Below are 22603 nucleotides of genomic sequence, written 5' to 3' on the forward strand. Positions count from 1 at the left end.
GGTTCAGCAATAAACACTTCAAACTAAAAACATAAAAGTGACTAACTGGTTATTGCCCTGTTGTTCTTTAGACAAAGAATTCCCTCATTTCTCTAATCTTCCCTCAATACACACAAAATCTTTTCTTCCTGCCCAATACAGAGGAAAAAAGAGAGATGAGAGGACTTTATGCCCTTTCCACACTCTAACCCCTTCACAAACCAGTGGTTCACTTAGGGTCCAAGCCTGCTACCAGCCAACGATCTTCGTAGTTATCTTCAACCTGGCCTCTGACACCCAGCAGAGCTTGCCACTGATGGATCTTAGCCCCCTGTGCGCATCAAAACTGCTGAACAGAGAAAGGGTAAAACTGAGATTAAAATTACTCTCCTTCAGACATGCTGAGCATGGACACCTCCTGTATTTCAGTAACATGAGACCAATCCATGAGCACTCATGGGTTCTGAACAACAGTGTCCTCGCACAGATGTCCTTGGGAAAAGAGAAAAGGGAAAGAAAAAAAAAAAGAGATCAGGATCACATACTCATTTTTGTAACATTAAGAATAAGGGAAATCACTAGCTGAATAGAGACAGATTACACTGTGACAACCAGTCTGCACCAAAATGACTCTGACAACTCTCCTGCACAGCTCCTGGCTCATTTGGAGATCCTGTCCCAAAATGACCTCTGAAGGTTCTCCACGTCTGATCAACACAGGGAACAAAAAAGAGAGAAGCACTAACTTAAGACTGTATTATACAAAGCTTGGTGGACTGTAATCCATGGTCTCATGATGATGCATCAGTTCAAACAAACTGAAGCAAAACAGCTTTATAGTATTAAGAAAAACTATGATTATCATCCATTCTGACTAAAATTTACATTTCAGAGAAAACTAATATTCATTCTATACATATTGTTCTTATTCAAATTAAATGTTATGTGAACACTTGGCAAAAATAAAGAAAAAAATCATCTGTTGATGGACAAAACTATACTTGTGTTGAACGAGGAAAGGGAGAAGGAGGAGAGAGGGGAAGAGAGAGAAAAGACATCTTGTAATCCAAGAAGTTCAGGCTATTCTTTTCCCAAAGTGCATGCATGACTACAAAATGTTAACACCGGCTATTTTTGTAGCAACAGCAAATCCCCAAGTATTTCACAAATCAATCATATCTTGAAAAAAGTGAATAAGCATGGGGATAAATGCAGCAGATAGCTCACAGTGATGTTGTGTAGTAGTTTATGACAGAAAGTAACGAAGGAATACTTCACATCATCAAAATTAGAATTTCCTGTAAGAATACTTTCCAGAGACAGAAAAAACTTCAGATGGCACCGCCATAATACATCAAAACATTGTGGGGGTGGAGGGGAGGACAGGGGCAGTTAGAGCTGAGAATCAGAGGTTTTTCACTGTTATTCAGTTCTCCACATTTATACTGTGGGAAGCCTATCTGTTGTAATTTGAAGAATGCAGCTTCAGATACACAGAAATATGCAGAAGACACTATGGAACTGGACAACTTTTAAATTAATTTATCAAAGTTCCTACATTTGTTTGTTCAAAGAAGGCAAAGCAATCAATATTAAGCAAATAAAGTTCACCTGCATCTATCTAAAGCATTTTATTAAATACAAAGCTGAGGGTGAGACACTGCAATTGGTTAACGCCTGAGGCTTTCATCTCTGGAGACCTGGGTTCAAAGCCTTGCTTAGACAACAAAGAAGAACATGTACAGATGTCAGCAAACCAAATTTGATAGTTGTTTCCCTGAAATACTGACTATAACTTTCCTTGTGTTTGCAAAATATATCACTCCAGCAACTAAGAGCAATCTTTCCCATATGCATTTCCCTCAAGTAACCAGTTCATATTGGCATAGCCACACCTGGGAGACCTAGGACAGAATAAGGAGGCTTTAGGTCATGTCTAAGGTATCCGGGCAGTAGAAACTGTCTGAATTGCACTGCTAGAGCCTGTTCTGCCTTCTTCATCAATCTATTTGCTGATATGATTGCCAGCAACATCACATCATCCGCACATCTTTTAAAGATGTTTTAATGTAAATAAATATAAATGTAAAATAAATTTTATTTTTATATATTTATATTTCATATAAATAAATTTTATTTATATGAAAAATGTTGTGATTTTACACCCATCTCCATGTTCATCATAATTCAGTTTATCCACAAAATAATGAGTAACAATTTCTGGAAAATAACCACTATACATAGATGTTTGCTGCTGGCAAAACCAGTTTCAAACAGCTTAAAACTTAAGGGACTCTCAGCTGAGCAGACACCTGAAAGAAAATCTTAATTATATGCAACTACCCATGCAGTTCTTGGACTCTTCATATAGTCCACAGCTTTAAAGATATTATCCTTGTAAACTTTTTTACTCAAAAGACAATCAATTGGACTCATTCTTCATTTCACATTACTTCTCCCTCTTCCTTCTAGACAAAGACTCATCAAAGTTTAAAACTGGAGAATGCTTCTCTTTCTTTTCAGCATGCAACCTGAAGGTTTCAGTAAAATTTGAAATTTGACTTTGCTATAGATGGATAGAGAGAAATTTTTTAAAAGTCACTAATTAAAAAAATATAGCAAGTTACATTAACACTAACACTTTGCTCTCTGTAGAGATCATGACTTCAGAATGTTGCAGAAACTTTAAACAAAACAAGTACTGCTATCCACATTTCACAATATTCACCAATACCAAACCATAAAAGAAAAAACACTGACTAAATCTTTACATATTTTTACAGAACATTATCTGCATTCAATGCTGAATTTTCCATTATTCCAGAAACATTTTTGTCTTTCATAAAAAGACTCATATTGATAACCAGGCTGGAAGTGAGAGCATAATTAGAAATGCCCATCTTACTATTTTCCAATATCTAATGGGGTTTTAAGTCCTATTTTAAAGGTTCAAGAGATTCAAAACAAATTACATGAACTTCATGATGCTGGAATGTCTTTTACTTTCTTTCATTTACCTGATTCCCAATCTTAGTATACCTTTCTCTGAGTGTTTTATTATTTCATCTTTGTTCTCCATGAAAAAAAATGCCTTTGTTTTGGAAAAGGAAAAAAAGAAAATCACTTTCCAAGAAAGATCTTTCTTCCCCACAATTTTCTCATCATCATATTTTCTAGAGCAGAGATTAATCCTCATTTTATCACTTACAGAAAAATAGAGACCACCAAAGGAGGACTGTAACGTTAATCCATGACTTATTGCAAAGCTAGTTGATTTGCCAGAACTGTGCACTGCAAAAATACCACCGTTGCATTTTTCTGCTGTTTTGTCTGAGTCCTGCCACTTTGATACTCAATTCTGTTTCTCAAAATACCAAACTTAACGCAGTTTTTACACTTCTATTCTGCTCCATCTAGTGGATTATTGATTTTTGCAATGAATGCTGCAACAATAGTATTCTAATATACCATGCTGGGTTAGCTATTAGGGCAAGGGACCATGTTCAAATGATTATTTTTTTGGCTTTAGACGAAAGAAATTAAGTCACATTCCTGGGTACCTGGATAAGACTATAGTCTTCTGGCAGCATGTTCATGCAACATAAATGGGAAAATGCTGTCATTTAATTATATCAACAAAATGAGACTAAGTAAGGGACAGGCCTTGATTATAAGGGACAGGTGGCAAAATTTCTCCTGGTGCTTGCACAATTTACTAGGTCATTCCTGGGGAAAAAGAATATTCCATGCCTGTGCTGTTTTGCTAAAACACTGATATCCTCCAGGCTTCATAGCCTAGATTTCCAGAGTTTTCTTCCTGCACTTGGTGATAGGCAAAATTAAGTTACACGCTTGATAAGCTGCTTTGTTTGCACGAAATGAATGTCTATTCAATTAAAATCTCTTCAGTACATATACATTTTTAGGTGGCTTTTTTTTTCTGTGCAGCATTGGTTATAATACTCTCTTTAAAGACTTTCAGCACTTCTGCTAACTTTTCAGAGGGATGTTTAAGGTAATGAGAGTTTGATTGATGAGAGGAAAAATTAGGTAATTAGTCTACACTCATATGTAGCTCGTTTCAAATCAATGCAGCTTTTAATGGTAAGAGTATTTGTTTTCTTTTCAAAAGCAAATACAAAAATTCTTAGCCAACAAAAACCCTCACATCAATGAATCAATAATACTTGTTCATACAAAGAATCATCAGAACGATTCAGAGACAATGCTATTTACTTGTCAAGCAGGCTAGGGGTAGGATGTGTGCTTTGTGAAGCAATTTATAGCATAAGAAGAAAATATTCATTTACTCTCCCAAACCACATAAAGTTACTACGTTATGCTTGGTTTCAACCATGAATCTAGCTGGGTAAGTATTAAAAAAGGGCCTATCATCATAAAAACTAGAAGTCAATCGAAATATTAAGCCCAGAGTTTTCCAAACAATTGCGGGATTTTTAAATACTTATCATTTATTTCTAGTTTTGATTTTTTTTTTCTGTTACATGACAGGCAGCTCCAGTAGTTTAGTTATAACTGGATAAGACTAACTCCAGATTGATTTGCTTTTGAGGGTTTTATTGTAGTAGTACGCAGCTATATAGCACTTTCTATCAAAGAATCTTGAAGTGTTCCGTAAATATTAATTCAATAAGCCTCACAACATGCTGGTGAAATAGCTCCATATTATTTTATCTACTATATTTTTGCTGGAAGCAGATGAAGCAGAAGAGACTTGTTTTGGAATAGAAACTGGTCTTGATTCCAGTCCCACGATTTAATCACTAGAATTGCTCTCTCCATGAAAATCTGGCTGCCCCCAGATCAGTAGCTTTGTCACTGATTTCAACGGAGCCATGATTTCATGAAAAGACAAAAAATTCTTCCTTTATAATTTGCAACTGAACACTACTTCTTAGGTTCAGCATCCTGCCTTAGTTGGTGTATCTTCAGCAAGATTCTTCCTAGAAAAAGACGACTGGCTTCATCAGAGAAGCAGTAAATGTTTTAAAGATTTTAGGTATGCATACAATTGGCCTGATATATTATAATAGCTTTGGCAATATGACAATATAGTCCTCTGCTCTGTAGTACTGTAATTCATGAAAGTCACAGTTCTCACTCTGCATATAGGACTGCAGACTTCATTTTCAGAAGTGACTTCCATTTTTACATTCACAATTTTGCAATCACCATAGTTGTGAGAAGAGTGATACGCATTAAGGTAATTGATTGTGCTTTGAAATCAAGTAATCAAATGAGCATCAATTAAACCTGCAAATGTTTGAAGTCACAGAACTACAAGTAAAATTATTTTTCCTTGCAAAGCTCTCAGCAAAATACACTAGGTAAAGCTGTGTTTTTCTAGATCAGCCTCACACCAAATATTTAGTGAATATATTAAAGATTCAGACTGTGTAATAAATTAATACCTGAGGGGTCTACATGTGGTCATTTTCTATTTCAATATCTCACTTTATACTTAACAACCAAATCCAACAAAAGGATATATACCTCCTACATACCACAATGCCTAGCTTATTCTATCTGACCCGCAAAACAGAGCAGGAACCTGAACAGAGATCCAGGCTGCCTTCATAGAGCATGGGGGAAGTTAGGCATCTCAGGGCAGAACATAAATGCGCTGACACATTGCTGACACCTACATCTAGTTTTTATGGTCAATTTATATGGAACTTTCAGACTTATCCCTCCAGGAAGCCTGGAAACACCTTGCTCCATTCAGGATTCATAGCCTCCTATTCCTTTTCCTACAGGAACATACGTCACCATGCCTTTTTGCCAAGCAAACTTAGATTTCTTCTCTTAGAAAATATAGTTACATCGGTTCCTTCAGATTTAGAGAATTACACAGATTTAACACCCTCCTCTGTCTGGAGGAATGAAAATCTATCCCAGCTCCTGGGAAAAAGCCCTCTCTAACTCTTATGGCAAGGCAGTTGGACAAAACAGAAATCATCCTGGATGCAGAAACCACTTCTCTCCCTTTCCACATTCCAGTGGGCTGCCTTAAGTTGCTGAGGCATAGGAGTGGGATCACCAGTATGTTACAGAAGAAAGCAACCATGGGCGCTATATTTTGTACCAGTCTGTTGAGGTGTGAAGGTGGGCTCTGACAACGCCTGCCAGATCGAGGTCTCAGGGGACTCAGAGGAACATACTTGGTTCTAGAGTTAAACAGAAGATAACTAGAAAGCTGTTCAGACCTGTCAAAACACAGACATTTCTCTGTTTCACAGAAATATGGCACTGTAGATGGCTACATACATTTCAAAGGTACTATAGAAACTCAAGTGGCATAAACTCCAGCACCTGGGTATCACGAAATTCCACTGTCAGATGATGAGTAGGATTCCCCAGGACTGCCACTTTGGATTAAAGAAGATAAAATTACACCTAACTCCCCACTTCCCATAACTAGAGTATCTTGGTGGAATCTAGCACCACTTCAAATTGTATTATTATTATTATTATTATACATGCAAAATTCCCTCCTGATTCCCTGCTCATATATGCAAAATTCCCTTAATCTCAGTTTATCATTTAACACTCCAGATAAATACTAAAACAAAACAAAACACTATCCATTTTTATATTACAAGAAAATAATAATAAAAAAACTGTCCAAGATTGTTTGACTACTCAACCTGAATCTGCAAATATCTACTACTGCACATAATGTTTAGTGCGTTACTAATTCCAATGAAACTACCAGGAAAATCCCATCCCATAATAAGTGTTGGCAGTACTGCATTCTGAAATTGTAAACTCCTGAGGCACAAACCTGTCTATAAAACTCTTGGACATCTAAGCTGCTATAAAAATAATAATGCATTCAGCTTTATGCAATTTTCAGTTAAAAATCAGTCAATCCCTCTTCTCTGCCCTCCCTCCTCCACACAGTTACCACAGAAATTCTGTTCTGTTAGGGTAATATATATTTTTAATGCAAAATTTCAACAGGAACCATTTTTTATGGTCTACTAATAAACCCTTGAAAACAGGGATTTATAATGGAAACAGTGACGGACCCTTAACTACAGTGTATGCAACGATAATAAAAAGAATTAATGTAGTCAATTTGTACTACTGTTCTCAGAACAAAAAAAACCTCTATTTCAACTGCAATCCTTTCAACAGCTGATTGGCAAGCCTGTCCATTTCTAGTCTGCAGTGTTGTCAGTTGTCTTCAACATGATAATGAGCCTGTCACCATATTCAAATAGCCCTGTGACAGCATGTTTTGTGAGCATGACGTCCACTGCAAAGGGTCTGTCAAAAAGCACCTTTCAGAAAATGAAAAGAGAATGCTTTTCTGATGTTAAATCTAATTTCTTCATAGCTAAAAGAGTGAGATTTTTCATCTGATTTTGTCAGTGTTGTGTTGCATTTCTGTGTTCAGACAATCCTATGTTCAGATACATAAAATTTTAAAGTTATCTGTAAAGACAAAGTGAGAAATAATAATCTTTTTTGAGTTCACTGAAGGCTTTACATAAAACTGCAGTACTGCTGGCTTTCCATCAAATTAAAACTGGAGGGGTGGAGAGAATGGCATAGGAGGTTAGCTTGTTACCAGAAGCAAATAAGGCTCACAGTAAAGATCTCCAAGTCTACACACTTCATTTGTAGGGTCTTCACTCCTTCCCAAACAGCCTATTAAAAAATCTCCACTACTCTGTGTGGTCCTAGCTAAGTATGACCAGGTTGCACGAAATTCTCTGGCTTTCAGACCAAGGAGGAGAACACAGACACAGGCAGAGCTCTCAAGTACTGTTATGATTTGAGACTGTCATACAGACTGCAGCACTACATACTCACATTCAGCTGCCACCAGTGGTACTTGTCAGCCCGGGAAATTTTCACCAAGAGGAAAATTGGAAATATTTTGGCAACACAGATTCCTTTGCATGTGTGTAAGCACCTTCCATTAATATCAACAGGAAATACACAGGTACATTGAAATAGAGTGCTTTATTTTTCCTGTTGACAAAAGCTGGCCTTAATTTAACTTCACCTTTTAGGATTCTTTTCATCGGTAGTTGATTGAGGAATCCACATATAAAGGGAAGTATTATAAAGAGAAATATAAAACCCAAAACCAACAAGCAATAAAGCTTTCTCTCTTTCAGTCACTGGGTGAGAAAGGGGTGGCAATTGCTGGACTTTGAAGTCCAAGGCTGAATGACACATTAACCTCGGAGCAGAAGTTCCACTTCTAGCTGTGCCTCTAACACCACATGTGATTTTGACTAAGCAACTCTTGTTCTCTCTGTCTTAGGTAAAATACTGTAAAATGGAGATATTATTGCCTACATCGCAGGAGTGCTCTAAAACTTAAAGTGAATATTCTCTGAAAAAATTGTTGACAAGCTCATGACACATTCACTCATGTTGTATAAGGTCAATGTTTTTCAAAGTTATTAAACAAGTTTGTTTCCTTAAATAGTTCTGAAAATTAGTGAACCTGTAGTGTTAAGATACCAAACGTTCATTTCCTCTGCTAACTACTGACTAGTATTAAAACTAAGTGTTTTAATATTAGTACTACCTATTGTTTTTAAAGCAAGTAAGAACGTGAGGTCAATGGTCATACAAGGCTACAGTCTAAACGCTGTACCTGCAAGAATCTGGTGGAATTTGGTTGAGGTTAGGAACAGAGAGATACTACAGGTGTGAAGGTGCAACTTACCTTCCTCACCTTCAACATTTGCCTTTGAAGACTTGCACTGCTTTTATCTTACAACCTCCATTTTCTTCTTCTGTTTACACATATGAACGAATACAATACCCATATTTAGTCTGCCTATAATTTATTATTAAAATTGTGAGTGAATAGGGAATTTTATTAATTCAGATCTAACAAGTTCAAACAAGACAATTTTACTGACAGTCAATTTTTTTGTCTGTTTGTTTTGCTTTTGTTAGTAAGAGGAGAATTTTCTATAGAGGAGTGGTATTTTAGATTTGGGATTTACAACATGGTATTCCACGCTTGATAGTGCAATCCAATATACCTGTAACTGAATAAATTGCAAAGGTAGGATTTTTAAACATTTAAGTGAAGGCAACTAAGCATTACACAGCTTTAGATAGCACAAATGGACAATCAACATTAAACATGACTGATTTTTAAATCCTTCATTGCTCAGCTGGAGGGAAGCATTACAAGGCCAAAAAACAGAGCTGTGGACAGCTGGCTTTGTGCAGTACCAGTTCTCTGCCACAATTTTCAAGCCATTCATTTCTTAGGGAGTGGGGGGGGAGGGGGGGGGTTGGAAAAGAAAGAAAGAAATAAAGGAAAAAAAGAAAAAAAATCTAAACTAGGCCATACAAATATACAAAGCCAGTTTGGGTCTCTAGGACTTTCATTGTCTCAGGGAGTCGTCATCACACTGAACCCTCATTAAAGCTGAAGAGATGCTGGAACGGCATTAAAATGAATGCAAACCATTTGCCGCAATCTCTGCTCGCACCATCTCCAAATGAAGGCAGGCATTGCATAATCCAGGCAGCTAGAGTTCCTGACAGGTGGATGATTTATGCTCATAGTCGGAAGAATCGGAGAGCCTGCAGAGGACACAGCATGAGCAAGGTGGTGGCGAGACAGATGCTCTCAGTGGGCTTGCAGAGGCTGGCAGGCTCCAGCTAGCTCAGGTGCAACTTGAACACTTTAGTACTGAACTCATATTGCCTGGATTCCAGCACAGCAAGATACCATTTACAATATTATGTACAGTAGATATACTATCAAACCTATCTGTGTGCTATTCATCTCTCTCTATTTGTGTATGCACACATAGACATTTATATTTCTTTTCTATTTGCAGTTCAGCTTTCTGTGTTTACGTTCACTTTGCATGTGCATATCCTCCATTGAAAAAGAAAGGGCAGATTAGGACAAATTCTGCATCGTTACAGCCACGCAGCATAAGTGAAAACACCAGAGTCGAACAGATGTAAGTGGGGGAAGAATTTGGCTCTAGCTTTCAGAGAACAGGGACAGATTTGGGATACTGAAAATCCTTTCAGTGTTTTAAGAGTGTTTGAAAGCTAGGAAAGAAAATGACCAGAGGAAAGATGAAAACATCCACAAATCCACGTGTATTGAGGGTATTCTAGTCACTTAGGTTATCTGTCTGTAAAGCACAGGAAACGTCATGATCGCATTTTTCTGCAGAAAAAGCAAAATAGTAGCAAGATATAATGAAAACGACGCTCATGTCACCTACTTTTTTAATTTTTCAATGGAATGAGTTCTTCTGTGTTATTCAGGGGTATATCATATATATAAATCCCATCCAAACCTGCAACATCATTTCCAACCATGTAATTCAGCTTCCTAGTCAAAAAGGACGTATATGTAATAGATGTGGGGGTTTGAACTTTCCCTTCTGTTCTATAAGCAAGAAACTAGTCTATTTAAAAAAAACAAATCGCACACAAACAAGATATTACACCTATCTGTGTCATGCAACTATATGTTGCTCATTTGTTCTTTAAAAGATGAAGCCAGAACTGAATTATCCTACCTTAAGCATTTCATCAAAATAAACAATTCACCTGCCTCATATCAGACCAACCACATTTTCCAATCTAACCTGTCACTTAATTAAGTAGGTAGTTTTCAGGGGCAACCAAAGAGTTAAAGCATTCAAATGTGCACGCTGCAGGTTATCTGGGTTGAATCTGGGACTTTGCTGACTCTCAACTCCTTTCCACTTTAACAGATGGGGTCAAAGGTGGAACTGCAGATGAGAATTAAAGACACATACATCCCTTTAATCAGATAACACATTCAAAGACTCACAAATTCCCAAGAAGCCACTTTACAGGCACGTGTCATGGGCTATTCCATAAAGGAGGAGGGAACTGTGGAGAGGAGGTAAAGAGGACTTATTTTAGCTAAAACCAGTATTTAAAAAGGCAGGAAATTAGAGAAAACAAATGGGAACAAAATGGGGTGGATTGCTATCATTCAGAATGCTTTCTGATTGTACGCATCTCCCTAGAGAGGAACTCCAACATTTGAAGACTTCACACTCTGCATCCAAATGCTTTTTCTTACTTCATTAAGCAGTCGTGTTTAAGAATACTTCATAACAAGTATTTTAATTAGAGATGAGCTGAAGTATCTTGCCAGTATGGATATCTCCAGCAATACCAGGATGCCCAGGAGAAAATACAGTCATTCAGCCTGAGTAGTACTCACAAAATAGTGCAGGTCAGGTAATGAGACCTTCAAGAAATTAATGATTCTCTCTCCCACCTGGCCAGAAACAGACTGCCTGGAGGATATATGCTTGCAGCAACTATTTTCTCATCAGCATTCTTCTGATACAATTGTGGTACGAAGAGGAAAAAGAATAGAAAATCATGAAAATGAGATAAGATAAAAAGAGAAGAAAGAAGAATCTTATGTCATCTTAGCTACTCTGTGGCTTTGTTCTCTGATTACTGCATTCCTTTGCATCTCACACAAGACCAAACAACGGGACATGTGGCATGCTGTTAGACTAAAAGCATCAGCAAAGACAATGCCTGTACACACCAGATTCAAAGGTGTTCCAACTTCTCTTTTTGTCTGTAATATAGTCAGAGATCTGTATTTTGAGGTGATGCTCTTGATGGCTTTTGAAAAGGAGGAGCCTGTTCAGTTCCTTTATAATAAGACATAATCATAGAACAGTTTGGGTTGGAAGGGACCTTTAAACGCCATCTAGTCCAACCTTCCTGTAATAAGCAGGGACAAAGATCATAACACTTAGAGCTTCTTTTCTCAGCCTGATCCTTCACCTGAGGTATAAATTAGCGGGAACCTTTCTAGTGCATCTTTGAGAATTCCCAAAAGCAATATACTTAAACTGCTATTTTAAAGCAGCTTTCTACTTTTTAAGGTAAATATTCATTTTCCTATTTTGATATTTAGCAGTCTAACCCGTCTTGAAATAGGAAGCTTAAGAGCTTTCATTAAAAGTCTGACAGTGGGAAACCAGCAAGTGGCTTGTGAACTTAAAAACCACTTCAAAGCAAGACCTCTCCTAGCATTCAATAAATATGGGCACGTACGTTCAGTCTGGATCCAAAGTATATTTATGTCATTTCTTAAGTCATCTTACCTTAACTGATCCCACAAACTATATCCAGAAATGCAGTAGTTCTGGTGACTTATGACAAATACGTCCCTCTTCTCATATTTCAGTGAGTAACCCTTGGGATTGGCCATACAACGAAATCTAAGGTGCCTATTCCTTAAGCTTTCACTGACTTGCAGAAAATAGAAAAATGAGATAGAACTTAGGAAATGTAGACATTGGACACCACTGTAAACCCAGTTTGGCAGGCTGTCCTGAAAAGCAACATGCGGCTGTACAACTGCTTAACAAATGATATAAGACCAATCCGTTGATTGACTCGGACCAGAACGAAAGACATGGTCCGTCTGGAAAGTCTTTTTTCAGTCAGCCACCCACAGGACTGAAAGGAATACTAGAAAGAGACAAAGAGCAATGGTGATGCAATAAACAATTTTGATATGGCTGACTAAAAATGACAAGAACAGCACTGCTGTACAGACTACCTCTTGGCTAGAAAAAGGAAAGAAAAGACAGACAAAAGAAGAGGATGATGATCTTGTATTATTTGTTGATTCCTAAGGGTCTGTGTGTGCTCAGCATGCAGCACGTTACCAACACTCTCTTGTTTGTCAAGCAGTTTTGCTGCAAAACATTTACAGCACATCAACAATTCTGCCACTGAGGGTAAAGGCTGGAGTTAAGCTGATTATAGACTGGTATCACACTGGCCTTCTTTTAGAAAGCATTTGAATTTTTCTAAATTAACTATTTTAATAATTAATTGTTTTAACATGGACTGTAATAAGACCCTATGCAAGCAAGTTACAGAGAATGTTGATTTTGCATCTGCTGCACTAAAACTGTAAATCAAATTGACATCTGATCTTATATCTGATGATCCTGAGAACTAAAACCAGATGCTTGAGAAAAATAAACACATTAACTTTGTTGGAACGATAAAGAGCAAACAGGAAAATATTGATATTATTCAGTGAGTGAATACATCTAACATAGCTTGTGTTTTACTTTCTCCAGAATCATTAATCTAATAAAAGAGTACTGAGGCTTAAAATAAAGCTATGGTTTTTATTTATAAAGATTAATAGTTATATTAAGTCACTATTATGAGGGAACTAGACTGCCCCCATAGTTTCCCTTTTCTGTCATAGAAATACCCAAAGAAAATTAAAAGAAAGAAAAAGAAGAAAAAAAAATAAAAGGCTAGTTAGATGAGATCTATTACCAGAATAGCTAGTAAGCATGGCAAAATTTGACATAAAGATAATTCACTGCTGAAGATGACATTTATTTCAGATTTTAGGCTGTTGACTTTCAACCACAAACACCACGTTACGAGCTGCAAATGAAATAATATTCCAGCTTCACATAGTGAGTCAGTGAGTAGAAGTGACAAAGGCTCACCACTGGTAAAAACACCTACAGCTTAAAAAAGAACAATGACTGACCAGAGAGAAGACTGTGGCTTAGTTACATTAATGTCCCAATAAACCATGTTGATTCAAACATTGGGGTTTTTTTGTAGGACAGCAGAGATTTAGAATCGTTAAATATTTGAGGGATAGCACTATATGAGGTCAGAGGCAACAACCGCAGATGGCAATTTTAGCGCTCCTCAACACGTTCATTTCTTTGGCTGAGTAAAGAGGCCGAGAGAGTTCTTCAACCTCCAAGCTTCAAGCAGCAAAAGTCTGCCTGTACATTTGCCACATGGGTTCTATCTAGCAGCATCTACATCATTTCAGCACTTCACATCAAATAATCCTAGCACACATCCTGTTGTGTCTATTAAGATTTTACATAGCAAAGGTCTTATTGAGGAGATATGAGTGCTGCCCAAGTAAGGAGTAAGTAAAATACAAAAAAGGGTTGGCTCCAAAATGGCATTTTGGAGATATGCATATGCATCACTGCTAAATGCACCTTGTACCCGAGATGCCAAACCTATTCCACTGAAGCAGGGAACGGGCAAATATCTGCACAGCAGAAACTGAGAAAAGTGAAGAATACAAATAACATTAATTAACACCGTTTACAAAATGACCTCTATTTAATATAGGGCAAGACCCATGTACAAGAATTCAAGCACTCTGCAATAAATGGCAGTGCCATATTGATGTATGTGTTTATGGGTGGCAGAGACCAAGAATGAAAGGCAGCTATTTGTCTGGGAGCTCATGGGAAAAGATGCCATATCATACACAGTCCTACATCCTTCAGACTTGTCTCTACCTTCCCTTATCACTTATATTGCTGTCACTGTACTTTCAGTGCATAAGCAGATGTTCACAGGGGCTAAATCCACTGAATATGTTTTTATTAAAAATGGAATAACAATCTCTAGAAAATCAGAAAAATCCTGCTTCCTTATTTTAGTATCAAAAGAAGAAATACAAGAAATTAGGATGTTCAGTTAACAACTTCAGATTGTACTAATATTTTCTCATCGTAAAGTGATTAATTTTTAATGGTATTCGAATTTAAGTAGACTTGTGAATCTGCAGAACCTACTCCTTCTAATTCTGAGGAAGTAATAGGTAAGGTATGTGCACTAAGAAAAATATTGTAGAGTTTAATCCCATTCAAAATCTCTCAAACTCACTATTTTGAGTAACAAAACCACAAAGCAACTATAGGCTCAATGGATTCTTCACTGATGTTTGCCTGACCCTGCTAACAACTGCAGTCACCAGGATTCTCACCAGTGATGACTGTAGGAGTAGAATCAAGCGTAACATCTAATCTCAAGGAAGCTGCAGATGAGTGTGTCAGCAAAAAACTTGGATCCCAGATCTGCAGATGCTAACATCAAAAGAAGTACATTCACAAATCTGTGGTAAGCCAAGAAATGTAAATAGTTCTCAAACACAGACATATAAACACTACTGCTCTCTCTACATTAACTTCATACCACCTCTTTTACGGAAGTGAAGTATTTGTATAAAGAGACAACTGCAAAACAAAATTCTATCTAGAGAGAAACTCTGTTTAAAGACTGAGTGCAGTGAATTGCTGGGACTTCTCTGCTTCATTCCCAGTGAGATTATGGGGTCCAAAAATGCTCAGAGGCAGAACATAAACCAGACTGGCACGACACTGCAACAAAAGCACTGTCAGAAATTCTCAGGAGGTCAACAGCTGGTCTTAGCTGTAGGTACTCTCCTGTGATTTCTAAACCTAGAAAGAACATCTGCATCTCTAATATTTGCTTTTTCTTGAGTATTTTTTTTTAATGAATGAATAGAAATGCTAGTTGCTTGAGCTCAATATAAACACTAACCTGCAGCTGAATAGTTTGTCCTTCCTCATCAGTTACAGGGAGTGGATGGTCATGAGCCATGTTTTACGGCAGACAAATTGGGCTGTCAGTTCTAATGTGTGAACTAGGCTATCAGGCCACATTTTGGTTAGGAGGAAAGAGGTCTACTTATGAACACCAACACCACTTAGAGATCAGTTTCTATTGTTTCCAAGGAGATTTAACAAGTCCCAGTATATATTAAACCAAGCACAGGTTGAATGAAAGAAAGAAAAGGAGAGCAAAGGGGAAGGGGGAAAGAAAAGGGGGGAAAGAGGAAATAAAAGGGAGGAGAAGGAAGAAATTGAAGGGAGGAAGAAAAGGGAAAAAGGGGGGGAAAAGGTGGAATGAAAAAGGGAGGGAAGAAACAGGGAAAGCAGAGAAGGGGGGAAAAGAAGAGGAAAAGAAACACTTCCAAAAATACCTGCATTAGAAACCAAATTCCCTCATAATACAGTAAAACATAGAAAAGGTTTGATATTCAGAAGAGACTTCAACAGAAGACGCACTGTTTTATCTCTTGATGTTATAACACAGGAGCTTCGTTTAATATCCTGCATTAATGAACGAGCTCCTTAAGTGTAATATTACAATAGAGAGCATAAGAAATATCACTGAGGTCAATGCCACTCTATTAACTGTCATCCTGTACAGAAATATTTTCTTTGAATACCATTAATGCTTTCTCCTTTCCTTTGTTCTAATTTCTGAAGGCAGCAGAAACTAAAACTTCCTCCACAATAATTTCTGCTTTCTTCTTGGCAGACTAATGGTATTAGACTTGTGAGAGAAATTTACCTTGGCAATGTCTTATGCACAGTTATTTTCAAAGATGATGTTGTTAGGAGGAATCCTATTAAGCAGGCTTTTTCACTAGCCTCAAAACATAGGTGATAACCCATTTTTAGTTACAAAGAGGATTGCTTAGTTTTATTTATTATTTTGAGAGAGAATCCATTAATCTGCTACTGTGCATATCATGCATCTCCTTACATAAGTGTAAACTCAAGCTGCCTATTCTCCTTGCTGTATTGGATTCATTTTCATAGACTGTCAAAACCAGAAAGGATCAATATGATAATTTAATCCAATCTGCTGCTTAACACAAGCCAAAGATGTTCATACCATAATCTTTGCATAATAAACTCAGTAATTTATGCTTTAAAATACCCATGCCTCTTTAAAAAAAAATATTCTTATATTTGAATTAATGCAATCTATCAAAGTGAAAAGCAAAAATACTTTAGAGAAACCTAATTTTAACATGTTAAGAAAAAGTTTAACTAATGTGTAGCAATCTTCTGGTTCATTACAGTACTGTGACCATCTAAAATGTGGAAGTATTTTAAAAACTGCCAGTGATTGCTTTTATTCAGATCAGTGCTGAAGGAAAAAAAAACTTAAAATACAGAATTTCTTTTCACACAAGGCAGATTCTGACTACTACCTTAACACTGCCCTAGGAATGCTGAAGTCACTTTGAGGGACTGTATGAAGTCTTTTGGAAAAAAAAAAACAAACAAGCAAACTAATGAATGAGAAGTGTTAAGGGCTACACAGTGAGGAGTGTTAAGTACCACATGCTAACTGTGCTACTCTGATGGGAAGGGTTACACTGAAGTCAGCTTTGCCCGATGAGGAGCTTGGAGAGTTTCTATTCATTTTTAGAGCCTGAATGACAGCTAATATACTAGCAACAGTAAATATTCACAGACACTAAAATGTATATTGTGGATGTCCCCATAGCACAGATTGCTAAATGTGCAAAATCCAGCTTCCATTAATACTAGGTGAGGATCTGACTTCCCATTTTTAACAGCTGGACTAATTAAGCAGGAATTCTGTCACTGTCCATTCTAACTGGATACAAAGTGACTGATGAAAATTTGTAAAAGCCATCCATTCACAAGGAAAATACAAACACACTTATGTGAAGCAATCCAAATTTTCTGCCATTTCATTATGGGATAATTTACTTTTCAAATAAACTTAGATTTGTTTCCTTATGTATCACCCACTTGTGAACTACACGTTCTGAAACAACAAGCAATGCAGATCAGCCACTGCAAACAACCCATAAAAAATTCTGAAAACGTCCAGAGATTAGAGAAATATGGGAGATGTTTTGGCGTCAACAGTCCTGTAAGAAGTATGAAATAGCAGTGCCCAGAACCATGAGAGCTAAGACAGGATACAATATTTCAGATAGTCTAAAAGCTGCATTAGTGCCACTCAATAGGTTCCCCTCTGAACTGTAATTTTTAACCTTGTTACAATATAGGGATGGATAAAAGTGAGGCTATGGCTATGCCACTATGAAGAAAATGGAAACATATGGAATAACCTCTTGAAAAAATAGTTATATGAATGCTGCTGTGAAACAAAAAGTAATTTTATTTTGGAATAATTACTCCAGTGGAATTATTTCACATGGGCAGTTATTCTGAGCACAATCTGTGGTATAATAAACTTGGAATAAGATCTGCTATCGCAGAAACATGCTAGTAAGTAGTCCCACAGATAGTATTAAAAGGCATATACTACTAATAGAAAACTAAAAGCAGAATTCAACCAGATTGAATAGCAATAGAAAAACAAAATCCCATATCTACCCATGATTTCCTGTATCAACTTGAGCAATTTTAAATCCAATTTTCCTGCTTAGAAAAGAAAAAAAAAATCAACCCCTTTTTCTCACTTCAACTAGCTTTATAAAAAGGAAAATAGCTAAAACACCCAATCTTGCACAGATTTAATTCTACCACCCTAGGTAAACTAGTCACTGGCTTCCAAAGTGTTTGAAAGGCCAAACTTGAAAGACTGACTATAAACCAACAAAACTGAAAACTAGAGAATGTCTTAAAAGTGGTCATTTTTTAAAAGGGCAAATTGTTGTTCCCCCCATCACCATCCCCTTTCAGCAACTGCAATATTATTTAAAGCCGTCACTCGGAATACATTTGAAAAGTTTCTCCCTAGATTACACAAAAATCTTCATGTTGTTTCATCTGTTCTTGTGAATCTGAGAGAATCCACCAAAACATAAGCACAGTCAATGAAACTGTATTTCAGGAGAAGAACAAACTGTGATCCTTGAAAATCCGATTTTTCATAATACCAGCACACAAAATTAAAAATAGAAAAATGTAAAATTTCTTAAGTAAAGTGGTGCTAATAACCATTACCTAGGAAAGTAAATGAAAATACGACATCCTCCTATTTGTCATGTGCTTAAAAGCTCATGAGCATCTGCCGAATGCTTCAGTATGAAGCAGAACACATACTCAAAAAATATCCATACACCTAGATTTATGTTTTCAAGTAACAGTTCATGGGCTAAATCAAAATGAAGTGTTCCTCTGGATCAGTCTGTAGTAAGTTTCTTGTGCTACTCAATAGGAGATGCAGACAGGAGCCAGGATTTCAATCCCACTACAGATCAGCCCCTTGTGACATTGCTTTACTCTTATAAACCGAATTATAAATTATTAAGAACCTTGATCTAGGTGTGGCTGACTATGCCCTATTGACATCCTTGAGAATATGTACAGAAATTTCCCACTCCACCTTGTATTACATGTGACCAGAAATCCAATTCTCTCCCAGGGTTTGACCCCAAGACACAGACTCAAAATCCTAACACTAGGTCTCTCGCAGAAACACTGCATGCTGGATGAAAAGCATAATTATCTTCCCACAATAAATGATTTAACATGCAGCTATCATAAGAGAAGCCACTCTTTATATTTGCTGTAAGTGGTTTTCGGACCTTGCCCTAAAAGCTAAAATAAAACTCGGGTTCTTTTTTCAGGCACTGGGATTTCTATCATGAATTCACAAAATGACAATGTAATAAAGTCCTTCCAAAAGTGCTTCCAGGGAAGCACAACATCTGATAATTGTTTCACTTAGGATTACATTTAAAAACTTTCTTTTTAACAGGATAAGGTTTCTGGAGAAGATGCACACTGGCAGATGTGCAGAAGTTCTTGTAAGGAAGATGACGCTCCACTCAAAGCTGCTTAAACTCGATTTTATTTCAGGTCTGCAACTAAATTTTTTTTGTAAATAGATTTAGGCTGTCAATTTCCAGGCATGCTGTGCCATCAGCATGTAGAGACTGCTGTGACAAACGTGGAGGCTGCAGCCGCAAATTTTATTATAAACTGGTAATTGAATTGAACAGGTTTACATTTGAATAGATTTACTGCAGCATGATCTCTGACATGCTGCATGGGACTGAAATCCTTGTCTGTACATAAAGAAACATTTAAGATACAGCAGGAAAAGCTCAGTTTAAGTCCATGCTAATCAATAAATGTACACCACTTTACAGAGGAAAGGAGCAAGTATATAATCTCTTTTAATTCTGTGCATAAAGAATGTGGTCAAAGCCAAAAACTTATCTTCAGACTTTCCCACAGGTAAAAACAACACCACCTGTCTCCCAAACTACCTTCCAACAAGAACAAAATTTAAAAAATCTCCATACTCCAAGTACAGTCCTAAAAGTGTACTATGAATCACTATGGTTTCAAAAGCAAAAGTGGCCACTAAAGCAGGAAAGAAAATAAAACGCCCTTGTAGGATTCTTTCAGGTTGTCCTATTAGGTGGTAGACAAGCAACACCTGAAAAGAAGATAAGCTAACTCTCCCTAGATGAAATGGCTCAGTAATTAAAAATAAGTAGAAATTTTACTGTCTTTTGACCGAAAAACTCACACAATACAAGTGAAAAAACTATTGTGACCAGAAGCAGAGCTAACAAAGGAACCTTATTTTTGAAGGAATTAGTTATTTTGTCATTGTAGAACTTTTAGAAAGAAGTAGGTACTTTTAGGGTAGATAACTTATGAAATTCTGATTAAGAAAACTTGTGGGACTGATTTACATCCATGGACAATGATCATTCAAGCAAAAAATCTGATTCACAATGTGCATCTGAATTGTCTAACTAAATTCTCTCAGTTACCAAAACCGTATGCAGTAACATAGTAAATCTCTGTACAATTTTGGTAACTGAGATAATTACTCATTTGTAGAAGAGTCACTTAGTTTCCTCATGAAGTCCCAAGAGCTGCACACAGACTAGATTTTTAAATATGTATCTGAATGCATGTGCAATGATGTCCTCAAAATTTAAAAGAAAAGGTCTAAATCAATTCACCTGTATATACTCTTGGTAGCACTGTTTCATATCCAAACAAGTTCCTCAATATATCTGTATATTAAGTTACTAGTGATATGGGTTCTTAACTTAGTAAAAACAATGTCAAGAAGCACAGTCTCTTTCAAAAGGTTTCTTTCTACAGTTTTTCTAAGCATCACACTTTAACCTTTAAGTAACTTTTCATAGTGGTCAGTTATATGAGGATTTTTGCAATTAAAAAACCCTGCTATCATCACTGGAAGAGAGGGTCACATCTTGCCATTCTCACTGAGGCAAAATCCCCATTGAATCCGACAGGAGTTTTGTTGAAGTAAGACTAAGGACAGCAGGATTTGGCTCACAGGATCATAGCATCTGCCAAAGAGGTTGCACAGAACAAGGTTTATTCTTAGTAAGTATAATCCAATAAGAATATGTCTGTAGGTGCGCGATAGCCTTAATTTGTCTATCATCTCCCCACTGGTCTATGTCGTTCTTGGATTTCACCCTGATAGCTGTATACTTAAACCTGTTTTAAGTTACTATCAAACAATTTGCAAAAATCAGCCATCTATTAAAGCTGACTTTTTAAGCACTAACAAAGCAAAATTGCATGGGACTCTCTTAAAGTGGTTGCTTAACACAAAGTACTCTCTCTCTAGGAGACACAATATTTATAAAACATTACACTGATTTTATTTCAAAATATTATCTAGCTCAGAAGTCCATGACGTCTTCTGTTATTTTTTCTTTGTGGTAACACTGCACTACAACAAAAATGTACACAATACATGCACATAAAAGTGTATTTTTACATATACATTAAAGAGCAATAAAAGCATGTAGCAGACAACCAAGAATTAAGGAATTGCCTCCTTCTGTAGCATACATGAATCAGGTGAGGCAGTACTGTTTCTTGGAAATATTTTCTTACATTTACCTGTTATTCAGTATCTTCAAAATGTAACTGATTAATTAAAACATTCAACATATACTTACAGTGAGGGGCAGGGGTTCTCACACGCTATTTTTTTAATTTAAAAAAAATAAAGTGCATTCTCCTGTATGCCATTATTTGCTCCGGTGTAGTTACAGTAACTTCAGTAGACATACTCAATATTTATACTTGTTTAATTGAGAAGTAACATTTTTGTTTATCCTGATGAAACAAAGACTGACTGAAAAGAAGGCACAGTGTGAGTCTCTGTCAGAACTGCGAGAGACTAACAGTGGATAAGGAGTGGAGGAAAGGAATGTTTGAGAATTCATTATGTTAAAGCATTAAGGAAAATGAGAGGATATATTGTGATGATTATTCTAGTAGTTACCTACTGAAGGAGACTGAATTCTGGGGTACATTTTGCTGTATTACACACAGTTAGAAACATTCCACAGAATATGAACTCTATGTAGATTCGCCGTGATTCCATAGCTTCAAAACCAGACTGTCAGAAAGAGCAAGTATACATAAAAATTGCCTTTTTTACAGTAACTGATTAAACACTCACCAATCTCTCTTCTTTCCTGGTTGCCCTACAATTGTTGCATGAGTTTGCAGAGATACATATTGACTTGATCAGTCTTACCTTCTTTCAGCATGCCAACTTTTAGACACTTCATGAAGCGGCAGGCTTGGCAGGACTTGCGTCTGCGCTTTGTGATTTCACATTCATTTGTTGCTGGGCAGCTGTACTCTATGTTACCTGTAACAGAAAGTACAGGAAAAGAGAGGTATTGAGAATCAGACTAACCAACACAGTGGACATATAAAACAGGTAATTGGTGCTGTGTTTAATTTTGGAATAGATAAGAGTAAACAGTGCTATAGAAAGGAAATACCTTTCAAGTAAAAATGAACAGCTGAGTTAAAGGATGAGATTTTGACTTCTTTTTTTATATCTAGACAATTATATGAAAAAAAACCAAAACCACAATTAACGTTTATGTTAACAGTCTATGTCTGGCTCCATAAAATCTAGACAACTATATGAAGAAAAAAAAACAAAACCAAAACAAAACCACAATTAACATTTATGTTAACAGTCTATGTCTGGCTCCATA

General features: G+C 36.7%; 1 protein-coding gene across 1 annotated transcript in view; it reads right to left on the bottom strand.

Moving 5' to 3' along the window:
* Window positions 1-22603, bottom strand: part of LOC104526060 (estrogen-related receptor gamma) — a gene marked incomplete at its 3' end in the record, with an annotated part of 87962 nt that overhangs the window by 44558 nt on the left and 20801 nt on the right. The window contains exon 3 of the mRNA XM_010169406.2: window positions 22129-22245. Coding sequence (XP_010167708.1) covers window positions 22129-22245 — 117 coding nt within the window. The remainder of the gene's footprint in view (window positions 1-22128; window positions 22246-22603) is intronic.

Source organism: Antrostomus carolinensis, unplaced genomic scaffold (genome assembly GCF_000700745.2).
Source record: "Antrostomus carolinensis isolate BGI_N321 unplaced genomic scaffold, ASM70074v2 scaffold12576, whole genome shotgun sequence".
Classification (NCBI taxonomy): Eukaryota; Metazoa; Chordata; class Aves; order Caprimulgiformes; family Caprimulgidae; genus Antrostomus; species Antrostomus carolinensis.